This window comes from Micromys minutus (genome assembly GCF_963924665.1).
Source record: "Micromys minutus genome assembly, chromosome: 11".
Taxonomy (NCBI): domain Eukaryota; kingdom Metazoa; phylum Chordata; class Mammalia; order Rodentia; family Muridae; genus Micromys; species Micromys minutus.
The window spans coordinates 392,875-410,516 of NC_137980.1; the positions used below are offsets into that span (position 1 = coordinate 392,875).

General features: G+C 37.9%; 1 protein-coding gene across 2 annotated transcripts in view; it reads left to right on the forward strand.

Moving 5' to 3' along the window:
• Positions 1–916: 916 nt before the first annotated feature.
• The window catches only part of PCSK1 (proprotein convertase subtilisin/kexin type 1), a gene marked incomplete at both ends in the record, with an annotated part of 47,004 nt that continues 30,278 nt past the window's right edge, over positions 917–17,642 (forward strand). For both annotated transcript variants that reach the window (XM_080925704.1, XM_080925703.1), the window contains 4 exons: positions 917–1,096; positions 4,011–4,115; positions 8,616–8,726; positions 16,755–16,901. In XM_080925704.1, the coding sequence (XP_080781830.1) occupies positions 917–1,096; positions 4,011–4,115; positions 8,616–8,726; positions 16,755–16,901 (543 nt within the window). The remainder of the gene's footprint in view (positions 1,097–4,010; positions 4,116–8,615; positions 8,727–16,754; positions 16,902–17,642) is intronic.

The window sequence follows — 17,642 nt, forward strand, 5'->3', positions numbered from 1 at the left end:
TCAGTCAGTCAATCAATCTTCCCTTTCTCTTTTTTAATGTAAACACTGTAATGGTGGTGCTGGGTTCTAAATGGTCTGGAGTCAAATTTTAGAAATCGCTTTAGTGGGGTTCAGAAGCAAGAGAGAAGGAATTATGAGTGATTTAAAACACATTATGAAAACGTTTCAACACTGTCTTGAGGAAGTGCTTATTTTTTTTTTTAGGTGATTTGAAACAATGCATCAGGTAGCTTCCCTCCTCTAATCCCAGCTTCTGTCAGATTGGAAGATCAAAGCACGAGTTCTAGATTTTGTCTGTTTTATAGCAAATGCTGATACTCAAGGGCCATTATAAGAATCCTATACTCATTCATTACCACCAGGCACATTCATAGGAGATATAAAGTAACAGAGAAAATAGATCGAAGGCGAGGTAGGAGGTAGGGGGTGAGGGGTAAGAGCTTCCTGCCTTGGGATCTTGGTAGTTATATTCAAATGAGGCGATTCTCTTTGGAGAATGGAGATGTTTCTCATAGCTAGAGTATTTGAGAACAGACAGCAGAACTGACTGACCCCCCCCCCCCTTAATCTTTCCCTGCCTATTTTAGTCACGTCTCCACCCCGCTGGGAATACCATCCAGTTCTCAGTCCAGGTAGATCTGACGTCAAGAGATGGCTTTCGTCGATTTGACGTGTAAACACTCATTTCTATTCTGGCTGAGAAGGCTGGGGCTCCACTCAGCCAGGAGACTGAAGCGCTTCAGTGAGCGCTCGCTCACAGCCGCCTAGCCTCTCCCAGCGAGCCTCAGAGCTCTACTAGAGCAACCCAGAGCCAGGAGCGGCGTGCAGAGTGGAAAGGTCTAGTCTAGCTGGTGTGTTTCTGATCTTACTTCTTTTCTCTCGCCTTTCCTACTTCTGTGAGAGCAAGGTTTGAGCCATGGAAAAAAGAGGTTGGACTCTGCAGTGGACTGCTTTCGCCCTCTTTTGCGTTTGGTGTGCACTGAACAGTGTAAAAGCGAAAAGGCAGTTTGTCAATGAATGGGCGGCGGAGATACATGGAGGGCCAGAAGCTGCTTCTGCCATCGCCGAAGAGCTGGGCTATGACCTCTTGGGTCAGGTAAGAGTTTCCGCTTTCGAGAAACTTTCTGGGGCTTGAGGACGCTGGTAGGGATGAAGTACAGACTCCAAATTAGGAGCAGCAGATTTGCACTACCGGGCACTCAGTGTCGCAAGCACCTAGGAGAATCCCCCTCAACCCCGCCCCGTGCGCTTTTAGAAGGGAAATGTTTCACTATTTATTGTTTGGACTGGGCGCCACTAAACAAGGGGAAGCTGCCCCAGATCAGCCGACCCTGCTCTTTCTCTGTTGTCGGTTCTAGATTTGAAATTCGCTTCCCCGAGGTTTGGAAAATAAATAAAATAAATAAAATAAAATAAAACAAACAAAAAACAAAACAAAACAAAAAAACCCTCTGCGTTTGTTTGGGGGAACTTGAGGTGCACACGGGCTCTCGCCTACCTTGGGAAAGGCAGTGCGCTCGGTCCCCCTGGGACGCAGGCAGCTTGTGTCCAGAGCCGGCAACGCTTTCTTTCTTTTCAATATGGCAGCACCAGCTCCGGGTTCTGAAAGCAGGGGCCAGCCAGGCAGGCTTAGAGATGCCTGTGTGTAAGGGCGCGCCCAGCTGCTGGGACTAGTGACTCTGAGGTCAGGTGGTGGTGGTAGTAGTTCAGAGTCTGTGGGGGAAACAGGAAGAGGATTAGGTTAGGGAAAGATGTCCGATCATCTTCAGTGGGGGAGTTCAGGGTTTTCCCTGCTAACTTGGGAAGTCCGAGCTTCCTAACTTTGCATGGCCAGTGTCTTAGGCAGGGTCTGGTTGCAGAAATGACTGTGAGGAAAGGCTCTCTTTCCGTTTCGTTCCTCCACCAAGTGTACGAACATTTCCTGGGGTTTTCGGGTTATGAGATAAACTGATATTTGTTCAAGTGTATGCTGAATTAACAGACAGGTGGGGAGGGGTGCGCAAAAGCATTAAGTGGGAGCCTGCTTGGCAGAGCAGTCCCAAAAGGAAATCACAGAGGGTGTGATTTCTAATCTGAGCTTTTCTTTCCCTTGAAATGGAGTCAAATTCCTGACCCTTGCCAGGGAGACAAGCAGGAGGGGGTGGGGAAGAGAGTTGTAAAACATTTTGGCGCGTTTTCTATTCTGGAGGTGGTGATTGAGACTCTGAAGTCATGGATGAGTAATCAGCGTAGGCGGTGTCTATTCCATACATCAAATCCACTAGGAAATATCCCTTTTCTAGCCAGAAGCTTCATTTTCTAATTTCATGAGCTAAATGGTCTTGAAAGGCCCAGCATGAAACTCAGTAAAATTCCCAGAGCCTTTCTGAACAGTTCCAGGCTGTGCCTTAGGGACTGAAGAATAAAAGGAGGAAAAAACATGCTAAGGACAGTAGATTAGAAATAAATAATTGCACCTGGACGAAATTTGCATAACAGATGTTGTAGTTGGTGGTTTAAGTCAGTTTTTTTTTTTTTTTTTTTTTAGAAAGGGAAAGGGGTAAAAGGGAATTTGGGAGGCAAGAAAGAAAGAAGAAAGCTACTGAAAATATCTAAGAGTTGAGGAGAAAAGTCTGTGGCTGCCAGAAGAACGCAGTGAATGAGATTGGAGAAGGCACTTTAGGCATAGAAAATAGGTTACAGGGGAGACAAAAAGCCGCTTCGTGTTGTTTAGTTATTGTGTGCAACTCTTGAATATCTGGGGATGAAAGAGAGTAGCTGATGGAATTATCCTGGTGGGTATTATAAGCACAATGGAAATTTGTATGTCCTGAGTGGGAGAGGTGATATTTAGTCAGCAGCTTGAAAAAGAAAGAAAACATTCTCCTCCTCCACATGTCAGATTAGCATCATACACACATCTAAACCTAGACCACTATATATAAAAATTATTTTTTTAAAATAAACTTGCTTCCCTCTAGTAATTTTTTGTTAAAATGACATATTCAATAACATAAGTTTCAAAAATAATAACTTGTAAAAGACTAATGATGCTTTCCTGGCTCTTCTTACTTCCCATTTTGTCCAGCATCTCTAAAACCACACTAAGACAAGCATCCTAACATGACAGCTTCACGACAAAGCTAGGAAGAGGGTAGGGACAAGGGGTGGATGGTAGAAACAGAGCTCTGCAACCCTAACCCAGTCTCATAGCTTTTGACATGTCTTCCCAGTCCCATTTACAGCTCTCAGGCAAGTCTTTGCCCAAGGCTGCTTTGAATACAAGCCTTATCATTTCCACCGAAATTTTCTCAGTGATGAGAGCTAACAATTTAAAGAACATCCATTTTTTTAAACAGCACAATCATTTATCTCTTAATTTACAAAAAATAGGCATTCAAGGATTTAGTCTACTCACATTGTTGTATGGTTTTATGTAAAAAATATTAAACAATATTTCTAAATGAACTGGAGGGTATTGATAGCCACCAAAGAAGTATACATATCCTGAGGTGAGGCCTGTCTTAAATACAGTACACTTCCTGAAAACATTGAATTTATATAAACAGAATCACCAATAATGGCTGATAACATTTATCACAATTGATTCAAACACTTTATACCTACAATATCTTGTTTTAACTGAATGCTAAATTTATTTAATTAATAAGCCTGAAGGATTTTCATGTATTCCATAAATAATTGTTTTCTGGCAGGATATGTTTGTTTAAATAGGCATTGAGAAATATTTTGTCATGCAAGAAAATACAAGGTACTTCCTCTAAAATATATGAAACAGAAGCATCACTATTCTAGAGAGTGAAGCCAAAGTAAGATATTTACCAAAGGTCATCTCGAAACTTCTGTGCCTTCCTCATAAAGAAAACAATAAAGTTAATAAAGAAATTTTCAGTGGATTTAATGGATGATACTTTTATTAATAAAAGACAACTAACTGTTAGTTGGTTTTTTAAAATAGTCTATGTATACATTCTAAAGAAAGCGGATTGTTATTTTGATTTTTTTAATAGATTGGATCACTTGAAAATCACTATTTATTCAAACACAAAAATCATCCTCGAAGGTCTCGAAGAAGTGCTCTTCATATCACTAAGAGGTTATCTGATGATGATCGTGTAAGTGTGCATTTCTTCTCAAATTCTTAACTACATCTAACCAACTATTTTCTATATGACTCCCAACAGAAGCATTTGATCTTTTAATTGTGACCATGGTTACTGATCTATAATTGCTTATTATTTCTTTCTGTGCAATTGAGCTCATAATATGTTTGGAATAAATTAAGCTAACAAATGTTAATTTGATATATATGGTTAGTTATGTGTGGTATATATTTACATGTCTGACGTTGAGTTTTGAGTGCAGAAAATCAGAGAGAGGCATTGATAAAATAATTGACTATAGTCAGACAACAGCCTTTTATATGTTATGTGGCAATAAAGTGTTCCTTCTTATAACCCTTGAACTCAGACTATGTAAATATCATTCAATATTTATTCAATAATGCCTAAAAATTGTGCAGCCCTGGTTGTAATAATACTTCTAAGTATCTTAAAAGCTTTATATCATTTGCACTGATAAGAAAATATTAGTGTTTATAAGAAAGCTTCTCCACTTCATGAGGTAAGTGTTTCAATACATGTTATGTTGTGTCAGTATCAGCTCTTTCTTTTTTTTTCATGTTTTTATTTATTTATTTATTGGATAAGTTTTATTTACATTTTAAATGTTATCCCCTCTCCTGGTTTCCCCTCCCCAAATCCCCTACCTTATCCCCCTACCCTGCTGTAAATATTTTTGTTCCCACTTCTAAGAAAGACTGAAGCATTTGCACTTTGGTCTTCCTTCTTCTTGAGCTTCATGTCATCTGTGAATTGTATCTTGGATATTCTAAGCTTTGTGGCTAATATCCACTTATCAGTGAGTGCATACCATGTGTGATGTGACTGGGTTGCCTCCCTCAGAATATTTTCTAGGTTCATCCATTTACCTAAGAATTTCATGAAGTCACTGTTTTCAAAGCTGAGTAGAACTCCATTGTGTTAATTTACATTTTAAATGTTATTCCCTCTCCCTGTTTCCCCTCCACAAATCCCCTACCCTATCCCCCTACCTCTGCCTCTATGGGAGTGTCCCCCTACCCACCTACTCCATTATGCCTCCCTGCCCTGACATTCCCCTACACAGGGACATCCAGCCTTGGCAGGACCTAGGGCTTCTCTACCACATTTTCTATATCCATTTCTCTGTTGAAGGACATCTAGGTTCTTTCCAGTTTCTGGCTATTATAAACAAGGCTGCTATGAACATAGTGGAGCATGTGTCCTTGTTAAATGTTGGAACATCTTTTGGGTATATGCCCAGGAGTGGTATAGCTGGGTCTTCAGGTAGTACTGTGTCCAATTTTCTGAGGAACCTCCAGACTGATTTCCAGATTGGTTGTACCAGCTTGCAAACCCACCAATGAAGGAATGTTCTTCTTTCTCCACATCCTGACTCTCTCTGAGTTTTTGATCTTAGCTATTCTGACTTGTGTGAGGTGGAATCTCAGGGTTATTTTGATTTGCATTTTCCTGATCACTAAGGATGTTGATCATTTCTTTAGATGCTTCTCAGCCATTTGATATTCCTCAACTGAGAACTCTTTCTTTGGCTCTCTCCCCCATTTTTAATAGGGCTATTTGGTTCTCTGGAGTCTAACTTCTTGAGTTCTTTGTATATATTGAATATCAGCCTTCTATCAGATGTAGGATGGCAAAGATATTTTCCCATCCTGTTGGTTGCTGTTTATCCTAGTGACAGTGTCCTTTGCCTTACAGAAGCTTTGCAATTTTATCAGATTCTATTTGTCTACTCTTGATCTTAGAGCATACGCCATTGATGTTCGTATCAGCTCTATCTCATCCTGGTTTGTAAACCAAGTTGTAATTATTTGGCAACAGCAAGAAATGTCTATGGTAATATGAATAAACAGGGTAAAGAAAATTTGAATACATATTTAATATACCTATTGATTTGGGGGTCTAATTTCAAGATCAGCAGCTATGCTACTAGAAAAGAATGAGAAGTGTTGGAATACTGTATGACAATGCTGTATTCTCTTCTGACTATGGCATTCCTGGAGAAATGCATGCTGCTTGAACAAATGTCTATGTACAAGACTACTGTTGCTTAGGACAGCTAAAGAATAACAGTGAGAAATACAAAGTATAGTCTCAACTTTGGGAGAGAGAATGTACAGAAAGGAGATGGCGACATAACAGTTGAAAGTACATAGAATATAGGAAGCTTATGAATTACATCATGGTTTGGCTTGCTCATTGATTTTATTTTTAATAAGAAAAAAAATTGTGAGGAGAGAAAATTGGACTTGGGCTGCAGAGTTCAAAAGTAGTCGAACCTACCACTTTGATGTTACCTTACCAGGATCAAGGAGAATCCTGCAGCTCCTGTTGGTCTATTGCTAGCTCCTTGTGTCAACATATGACTAGATGTAGCAGACCAAACTGGAAACCTGCAACCTTATTCAAAAAGTTCTTTTGTCTAGTGAGATCTCTTATGTCCCCGACCAAAGTAGATGATTTCTTGTATGAGGGCTCTAAAAAGCAGGCCAGCTTCCAGTAACCTGACTAGGCAGGAAGAATTCCTTCTCTGCCTAAATAGATGCCCAATGTTAATGTAAGAGGAATTCAAACTGAAATCCCTTCTCATTTTCAAGGAAGAACCTGCCTGCACAGAGTAGTGTAATAGCTATTCTTATTCACAATGTCTCATGCAAATGAACATATGGTTTAATTCTCCTCTTCAGTTATTTCAGTAAATTTTGGAGAAAATCCAAGATACAACAAAAGGATAATAATTACTTACCAACAAAAATTTATTGCACATAAGTTATATAATCTTATGAAAATTTTACCTCAGGACAATTTTACTTTAGGAAATACCTTGGAGTCCTAAAAGCTTGCATTGGACAAGATGACATTTAGTACTTTTTGCAGATCTGAAGTATGATTTACAGCAAAACGCATAGTACTCATTATGCACAGAATCAAAAGACACTGATAATTTTCTCGATTCCATTTAGTTTGCTCATGTAGAGATTAATATACAATTCTGGTTAATGACATTAATCACAGTGTGGTTTGCTACAATTGGATGCTTATCTGATCAAATAGCGGTGTCCCTTTTTATGTCATTTTAAAAACCTGCTCTTGATTTTTGCTTTGCTGCACTTTTATAATGGAGGAAAATATTTTTTCAAATATATTCCATGAAATGTACCAAAAGTCCATCTTTACAAGCTGATAAAATTTCCAACTTTAAGTCGTCCCCTCCCACAAAGATTTATATGTGTTTCCTAGTAGCCAGCTTCCAAAGACCAAGCTAGAAAACAGGAAATGTATTTCAAGTAGTGTGTTATTTTAAGCCAAAACAATTAAGTGTGAAAATACAGGCACTTTAAAATAAATTATAGTGATGAATTGCTGGCTCTCCAGTCCCTCCTAGTATTTATAATCAGTGTTATAATATACTTTCTAATTGAAAATTCAAGACATTCCTAGTGGATATCATTGGCCTTCAGCTGAAAATTGTTTTTCAGTTGTTATTTTTGAATTTGACTCATGGAAATTCTCATATTAAACATACCCTGTCTCACAGTAGACTGTCACCACATTCATAACAGAAAAACTGTCTTTGGAGAAGGAGTCATGTTTCCATGCAAAATAAGAATATAGTATCATTCTGTTCTACATGTACTTTTATGCTTATGGTAACTAGTAGGATTTCAGTTCATGCTATCAAACCTCTAAAAGAATTGCCAAAATGCCTTTCAAAATCTGTACATGTATCTCTCCTCTTTAAATAAAGTTGTAAGAAAAAAATAAAAAACAATGTTAAGAAAAGGAATATAGTATCATCTCATAATGATAATAATTACAAGATAGTCCTGTATTCTCTCCAGGCCACAAGTATAAGATTATGCTAGATGTGGGCCAGGTAATTTTTGTATTGTCAGATCTGCTTGAATAATGTATGAGGCTGAATTAATGACAGGTGTGTCTGGTCTGTAATGCTCATTTATCACCTCAGGTCTTCAATGTGTTTCTCATATTAAATATTCCTAGGCAGGTGGCAAAAACATGGAGGAGCCAAAGTTTTAAATTTGCACACACTGCACCATTCTTGTATAACACTTGTAATTTTTACCTTTGGCTGTGGAGAGAGAAATGAAGCAGCAAGAGTGCTCTAACAACAGTTTCTGAGGACCCCCCAGCTTGTTGACATATGAAAATAGACAAATTTGCATTATGGCCTGGTTTCTGATGACACTAGTCTGCAGGTCTATTCCCACTGTAAGGATGTGAGAATAATCCAAAAGCTTCACTGATGTGCTTACTGCTTCTCCTCCTGTTAAGAGTGTACTTTTACTGTAATGGAGGAAACACTTGTCTCCTCAGTTTCTTCTCCCTGGGCTGGGAGTTTGAGATATGGTCAGGCAAAAACATCACTATGATATGTGGGTTTTGGGGAGGACAATCTTGAAGATAGATGAGAGATGGTTATATCTAGTTAGAAGTATGATTTTAATTTTCTTACTATAAAAATATTTGTAGGTGATATGGGCTGAACAACAGTATGGAAAAGAGAGAAGTAAACGTTCAGTTCAAAGAGACTCAGCATTGGATCTCTTCAATGACCCAATGTGGAATCAGCAGTGGTACTTGGTAAGTACAGAAAGGACCATTTAAGATTTATGCTCCTTATACTGCTACATCATCTTGATGGTAGAGTTGTCTGTCTATCTGTGAGTCAGTATTAGTTTCTAGAGAACAGAATTTATAGAAAAATATGTATCATCTACATTTGTCTATATTTATCATATATAAAGGGGATTTATTAGAATGGCTTATGGGCTCTGCTCCAACTATTCCAACAATGGCCATCTACCAATGAAAGATCCAAGAACCCAGTAGTTGTTCAGTCCTTGAGTCTGGAAGTCTCAGCTGCTTTTCTGTATATATTAAAATCATTAATGCCAGGTAAGGAGAAGACTTACTAACGAAAGCAAGAAGGCAAAGAAAGAACTAGCTTCTTTCTTCCATGTCCTTCATTTAGGGTATTTGCCAAGGGTGTGGCCCAGATTAAAGGTGTATCTTCCTACTTCAAAAGATCTGGATTAGAAGTAGATCTTCTTGTTTCAAATTATTTAATTAAGAAGAAAATCTGTTACAGGTGTGCCCAGCCATTTGCATTTTAATTAATTCCAAATCTAATTTAGTTGACAAACAAGAATATTCATTACAATATAGAATTTGGCAGAAGGCAATACTGTCTAAAAAGCTGATGGAAGTTTCATGAAATAAATCTTTTGTTTTGCTGAATGAGTGGCTAAAACAAATTCATCTGTTAATGTTCCTTGTCTGTATGTCTTCTGAAGTGTAAAGCTGGTGTAAGTGCAAAGAAATTATGCCCTAGTCAAAAAGAATTTTCAGATATATCACTCACATTAAGGCCACTATGGTGGTAGAATTTATACCAGAGAATTCTCTAGATCACTCAAAGACAATAGTCAAAACAATACATAGTCCAAAACCAACAGTTCTTGGACATAATTCAAACAATCTTTAAATTGGGCAAAAAGAAGATATGCTATGAAACTTTACTTACAAATACTTACCCTTGCAAATCATTGTTCCTTTAAGGTGTTTACGAGGCCTTGACTGATGGATGAACATGCCTTCAATCTGTTCTCTGATGTTGTAATGTCAAGCCTCTATAGTAGATGCATAGACTACTAGAAAACATATTTGATGCTAGGAATAGAGTAAAAGATAAATTTCACAAACACAAACTAAGGTTTTAGCTTCTATATTAGATATGGAAGGTCATGAGTTTCTTGTGCTGTTCTTTTAAATTAAGCAACACTTGCTCACCCCAGCAGAAGATGGGACCACTGATGGATTTTGTATATTGCCTAAAAGAAAAATCTAAGTTGCATTCTAAGTTTTTGATATCACTAAATTATTTTCTCTTACAACTATCTTATATTACTAAGTTAAACAGAACTACGAATTTTAACCATTTCAGCAATGAAGAAACAAGGCATTGCCAAGTTGAATAATTTACTTCAATCTTGTGGGCAATATTGGTAGGGCATAATTCATGATTTCAGGGGCCATATACTTAAGAACTATACATTATAACTATTCTTGCAACTTACATGGGGGCCTTCTTCTCTACCATTGGCCATCAAAATGTTATATATCTCTAAGTCTCTTGAGGCAGCCTCACAATCACCTAATAAATCTTTCTCATTACTACATTTTTATGCATAACACTGACAAGGTGACAGCCCATTTATGCGACTTTTATTTTAGTTATTTAAATACTGCTTTTAACCAGTACTCCCTTACTACTTGTCTCACATGCTTAGAAATATGTTATTCTGTTGCCGAGCTCTTCTGTATATAATTCCATACACTATCAGAAAAATTACCAGAAAAGGAAAAAAATTACTTGAATGGTATACATGTTGAAAAGACTATTAAATTTTTTTTTTATAGACCGTCTTTTATTGGTAAAAGGGCACATAGAAACAATAAAAACCACAATGGCGTTTGCTAGAAAAAACAATAGTACACAAAACATCTAAAGGAGAAGCAGAGTGTTTCTAATACACAGAATTTAATCAAACTCTTTCCACATGGTAAATAAGGCAGTGAAAAATTTGCAGGCAATAGTCCCCTGGTTGTCCAAGACTTTAGAAAAACATTTTAGAGAGTTTAAAAGAAAGAAAAGAATGTTGTAGAAAATATCAATCAATACAATTTTTTTTTCAGTGCTTGGCTTTTTTTTTCTTTTTTTCTTTATTTACAATGAGCAAAAAGTATATGTAATACAGGGTGTAACCCGGAATTTGTCAATGTGTTCTTGGTGTGTAAGGATTGATCATGACTTTTTCTTCTTGTTTTGTTATGTTTTCTTTTTTTTTCTTGGACATCACACTGTCCGTGAGCTGTTTCTGGGGCAGTTCGAGCTTCTGGGGTTAGCATCCCACTATCAGTGACTGCATATTATGTCTGTTCTTTTGTGACTGGGTTATCTCACTCAGGATTATATTCCCTAGATACAGCCATTTTCTTAAGAATTTGGTGAAGTCATTGTTTCTGGTGGCTGAGTAGTATTCCATTGTGTAAATGTACCACAATTTTTGTATCCATTCATCTACTGAAGGACATCTGGGTTGTTCCCAGCTCCTGGCTATAATAAATAGAGCTGCTATGAACATTGTGGTGCATGTATCTTTGTTGTATATTAAAGTGTCTCTGGGGTATATGCCCAGAAGTGGAATAGCTGGGTCTTCAGGTAGTACTATGTCCAATTTTCTGAGGTATCACCACACTGATTTCCAGAGTGGTTGTATCAGTTTACAACCCCACGAACAGTGGAGAAGTGTTCCTCTTTCTCCACATCCTTACCAGCATCTGCTGTCATCTGAGTTTTGGATCTTGGCCAATATAACTGGTGTGAGGTAGAATCTCAGGGTTGTTTTGACTTGCATTTCCCTGATGGCTAAGGATGTCGAGCACTTCCTCAGATGTTTCTCAGCCATTCGATATTCCTCAATTAAGAATGTTTTGTTTAGCTCTGTACGCCATTTTTAAATAGGGTTCTTTGATTCTATGGTGTCTAGCTTTTTGAGTTCTTTGGATACTTTGGATATTAGGCCTCTATCTGAAGTGGAGTTGGTGGATGGATGGAAAAGATCTTTTCCCATTATGTTGGCTGCCCTTTTGTTTTCTTGACAGTGTCCTTAGCCTTACAGAAACTTTGCAATCTCATTAAGTCCCATTTGTTAATCTTTGACCTTAGACCTTGAGCCATTGGTGTTTTGTTCAGAAAATTTTCTCCTGTGCCTATGTGTTCTAAGGTTTTCCCTACTTTCTCATCTAATAGTTACAGTGTACCTGGTTTAATGTGGAGATCTTTGATCCACTTACACTTGAGCTTTATACAAGGAGATAAGAAAGGGTCTATTTTTATTCTTTTGCATGCTGAGTGCCAGTTGAACGAGTACCATTTGTTGAATAGGCTGTCATTTTTTTATTGAATGTTTACAGCTCCTTTGTCAAAAATCATATACGTGAGGGGTCACTTCTGGATCTTCTATTCTATTCCATTGATCCACGTGCCTATTTCTGTACCAGTACCATGCAGTTTTCAGCACAATTGCCTTTTAATATAGCTTGAGGTCAGGGATAGTGATTCCCGCAGATGTTTTCTTGTTGTTGAGGATGGATTTCGCTATTCTAGGTCTTTTGTTATTCCATATGAAATTGCACATTGATCTTTCCAACTCAGTGAAGTACTAGGTGGCATTTTGATGGGGATTGCTTTGAATCTGTATATTGCTTTTGGTAGGATGGCCATTTTTAAAATGTTGATCCTTCCAGTCCATGAGCATGGGAGATATTTCCATTTTCTGAGATCTTCCTCGATTTTCGTCGTTAGAGGTTTGAAGTTCTTGTCATACAGGTCCTTCACTTGCTTACTTAGAGTCACACCAAGGTATTTCATATTGTTTGTGACTATTGTGAAGGGTATCTTTTCCCTAATTTCTTTCTCCACATGTTTTTCCTTTGAGTATAGGAAGACTACTGATTTGTTTGAGTTAATTTTGTATCCAGCCACTTTGCTGAACTTTTTTTATCAGCTGTAGGAGTTCTCTGGTGGAATTTGTGGGTTCACTTAAGTACACTATCATGTCATCTGCAAAGAGTGATGTTTTTACCTCTTCCTTTTCGATTTGTATCCCCTTGATCTCCTTTTGCTGTCTAATTGCTCCAGCCAGGACTTCCAGTACTGTGTTGAATAGGTAGGGGGAGCGTGGGCAGCCTTGTCGAGTCCCTGATTTTAGTGGGATTGCTTCAAGTTTCCCACTGTTAAGTTTGATGTTGGCTGTTGGTTTGCTGTATATTGCTTTTATTATGTTTAGGTATGGACCTTGGATTCCTGTTCTTTCCAGGACTTTTAACATGAAGGGGTGTTGAATTTTGTCTAATGCTTTCTCAGCATCTAGTGAGATGACCATGTGATTTTGTTCTTTGAGTTTGTTTATATGGTGGATTACATTGATGGATTTCCTTACATTAAACCATTTCTGCATCCCCGGGATGAAGCCTACTTGGTCATGGTGAATGATCGTTTTGATGTGTTCTTGGATTCGGTTTGCAAGTATTTTGTTGAGTATTTTTGAATCAAAGTTCATAAGTGAGATTGGTCCGAAGTTCTATTTCCTTGTAGGGTTTGTGTGCTTTAGGAACAAGGGTTATTGTAGCCTCAAAAAATGATTTAGGTAGTATTCCATCTGATTTTATCTTGTGGAATAGTTTGGAGAGTATTGGTGTTATGTCCACAATAAATGTCTGATAAAATTCTGCACTGAACCCGTCTGGACCTGGGCTTTTTTTGGTTGGGAGGCTTTTGATGACTTCTTCTATTTCTTTAGGTATTATGGGATTATTTAGATGGTTTACTTGGTCATGGTTGAACTTTAGGATCTTTTATCTGTTTAAGAATTCATCCATTTCCTCCAGATTTTCCAACTATGTGGATATAGTTTTTTGTAGTAGGATCTGGTGATTCTTGAATTTCCTCAGTTTCAGTTGATATTTCTCCACTTTCCTTTCTGATTTTGTTAATTCGTATACCCTTTCTTTGCCCTCTAGTTAGTCTGGATAGGGGTATATCAATATTGTTGATTTTCTCAAAGAACCACCTCTTGGTTTTGTTGATTTTTTTCTATGGTTCCTTTTGTTTCTATTTGGTCTATTTCTGCCCTAATTTTGATTATTTCTTGCAGTCTACTCTTCTTGGGTGTATCTGCTTCCTTTTGTTCTAGAGCTTTTAGCTGTGCTGTCAAGTTGCTGATGTATGCTCTCTCCAGTTTTGTTTTGGAAGCACTTAGGCTATGAGTTTTCCTCTCAATACTGCTTTCATTGCATTCCATATTTTGGGTATGTTTTGTTTTTATTTTCATTGAATTCTAGAAAATCCTTAATTTGTTTCTTTATTTCTTCTTTGACCCTGCTATTGTTTAACAGAGCATTGTATAGTTTCCATGTGTATGTTGGCTTTTTGTTGTCTTTGTTTTTGTTAAAGACCAGCCGTAGACCATGGTGATCTGAGAGGATGCATGGGAGTATTTCAATCTTCTTGTATCGATTGAGGCTCGTTCTGTGTCCAATTATGTGGTCAATTTTCGAGAAGGTGCCATGGCGTGCTGAGAAGAAGGTGTATTCTTTTACTTTAGGATGATATGTTCTGTAGATACCTATTAATTCTAGTTGGTTCAAAGTCTGCTAGTTTTACAGTGTCCTTGTTCAGTTTCTGTTTCCATGATCTGTCCATTGGAGAGAGTGGGGTGTTAAAGTCTCCCACTATTATTGTGTGTGGTGAAATGTATTTTTTGAGCTTTAGTAAGGTTTCTTTTATGAATGTGGGTGCTTTTTTATTTGGAGCATATATGTTAAGGATTGAGAGTTCCTCCTGACAGATTTCTCCGGTAATGAGTAAAAAGTGTCCTTCCTTATATTTTTTGCTAAGTTTTGGTTGGAAATTTACTTTATTCGATATTAGAATAGCCACTCCAGCTTGCTTCTTGGAGCTGTTTGCTTGGAAGTTTTTTTCCCACCCTTTTACTCTGAGATAGTGTCTGTCTTTGTCTCTGAGATGAGTTTCCTGTATGCAGTAAAATGCTGGATTTTGTTTATATATCCAGTCTTATACCATATGTCTCTTTATTGGGGAGTAGAGTCCATTTATGTTAATAGATATCAGGGAATAGTTGTTTCTGTTTCCTGCTATTTTTGCTTTTGTAGGTTGAGTTGTGTCTGTCTCTTTTTTCTTTTGGTTTTCTTGCTTAGGAATTTTCTTGTTTTTACTAGGATGTAGTTCACCTCATTGTAATGGGTTTTCCACCTATAATTCATTGTAGTGCTGGGCTAGTGGTCAGATATTGTGTAAATTTAGATTTGTCTTGAAATATCTTTATCTCTCCATCTATGGTGATTGATAATTTTGCTGGGTATAGCAGCTTGGGCTGGCACTTGTGCTCTCTTAGGGTATGCATGATGTCTGTCCAGACTCTTCTATCTTTCATAGTCTCTGTTGAGAAATCGGGTGTGATTCTGATTGGTCTGCCTTTATATGTTACCTGACCTTTTTCCCTTACTGCTTTTAGTATTCTTTCTTTGCTTTGGGCACTTGGTGTTTGGACTATTATGTGTCGGGAGGTATTTCTTTTCTGGTCCAACCTATTTGGAGTTCTGAAGGCTACTTTTATTCTTGTGTTCATCTCATTCTTAAGGGTAGGGAAGTTTTCTTCTACGATTTTGTTGAAGATATTTACTGTGCCTTTTACTTGATACTTTTCTCCCTCTTCTGTTCCTATTATCCTTAGGTTCCATCTTCTCATTGTGTCCTGGTTTTCCTGGATATTTTGGGTTAGGAGCTTTTTGTTTTTTGCATCTTCTCTGGCTGTTTTTTCTATGTTTACAATGTTGTCTTTTGCCCCCGAGATTGTCTCTTTCATCTTTTGTAGTCTGTTGGAAATGCTTGCTTCTGTGACTCCGATTTCTTTTTTAGGTGTTCTACCTGTAGGGTTATCTCTTTTAGTGTTTTCTTTATTTTGTCAATTTCCGTTTTAAATTTTCTCTTCCATTCCTTCATCTCTTTGGTTCTGTTTTCCTCTAGTTCTTTGAGTTCTTTGAGTGTTTTTCTTGTTTCCTCTTTAAAAGCTTCTGAATCTTTTTGCTTTTCCTCCCGTTCTTGTTTAAGTATCTCTATCAGCGTCTTTAGGTATGATTTCAGGTCTGTGTCTTCTTTTTCTGGAGTGTTTGGCATTCTAGTGTTTGCTGTTATGGGAGAGCTGGGTTCTGGTGTTGCCAGGTTGTCTTGGTTTCCTTGGGATATACTCTTTCGCTTTCCTCTTGCCATCTTGTTGTCAGTAATAAGTTCTTGCCTTTCCCTTGTATCTGGTCTGTGTCCCTGGATCTCCACTGGTCCAGGACGCAGATGGGTCAAGCCCTGTTATGTGCCCCAAAGTAGCTGGGTTGAAGCAGAGGTTCCAATGCTGTGTTCCTGGTCCCTGGATCAGGCAGGGCGGGGGCGCGCTTTCCGTGCACACTCTGCAGAGATCTCTCTGCTCCCTGGCTGCCCAGATCTCCTACTTACCAGTCTTTAAAACTTTAGGAACTGCTTGTCCAGGTGGCAGATGTGCTGAGCCCTGTTCTGCGATCCAAAGTCGCTGGGTCAGACTATTAAATTTTAATTTCTAGTAAACTATAATCTCCTAGCCATTCCACATGCTTATTTTTCTCAGGAAAATAATTCTCTAAGAACCCTAAATGTTGAGTTCTTAGTGTGGCAATGAAGACTTAGATCTTCAGGGAGATGAAAACATAGAGCATCAAATAAATCTTTAGTACAAGGAAAGCTCAAGCTTGTTAAAACAACTAGAAAAAAAGAATATGTGTAGTTAAGATACAAGGATAATTCATGGCTCATGATTTTTCCTTAGGATAACTAGAAAACTAGAGTAAACTGGATTATTGGGCTTATACCCTCAACTTTGTGCTTTCACTTTACCCAATTCCCTTCTTATTACCCAAAGAAAAAGAAAAAAATGGCGTTAAGTTCATGATTAAGCAAGATCATAATTTTTCTCAATGTTTCTTGTTTTTCTTCACTAGCAAGATACCAGAATGACTGCAGCTCTGCCCAAGCTGGACCTTCATGTAATACCTGTTTGGCAAAAGGGTATTACTGGCAAAGGAGTTGTTATTACTGTACTGGACGATGGCTTGGAGTGGAATCACACAGACATTTATGCAAATTATGTGAGTCTGAGCTGTTTTATGTCACTTCAGGAGCTATCTCTGCAGACATGCAGGGACTTTCTTTCCTTGAAAAGAGATAGGCTGCCCAAGAATCAGTCTCTGGGCCTGCTATCAATCTGTCTAAACTTGTTTTGTATTAGTAGGCATAAGAAGAGTCCTGCAAACTCAAATATTACACATGACAATGTGTATTACAAGGTGGGATGAGGGGTTCTTACACTAGTGAAACTGTTAAAAATCCTTCAGACCAGGAGCCACACTATATAGAACTGAAATCGGTCAGACCAAGCTTTATGCTTGAAATTATTTTATTGGTTACTTTCTCAAATTCTTTATGGCTTAGTATTCCTTCATCCTGAAGTTGCACAAATGTAATTCCCACTATGCAAAATTAAGTTGAGCAATACAGCAAAATGCCAAGCTAAGAATGAGAGAGTTTACTAGAAGGGAGAAGATTGTCTATGAAGTTCCTAATAGAACACAGACTCCATAATGGATCTTTTGTCATAGCAAGATGTTAAATATTTCATCTATCAAATTATCTTTTTTCTTTCTCTTGTGCTTTTCACCCATTCAAAGTTCCCAATCCATAATTCAAAGCTAAACAGCAAAGAAAAGGGGACAGTAGGAAAGAGATTAAAAATTAGCCCAGAGAAGAAATGAAGATTAAAATATAAGGGAATGCTAACAGTGGTAATGGGGTATCTAAGTCAGAGGTGCTTCTATGTAGCAATAAGACTG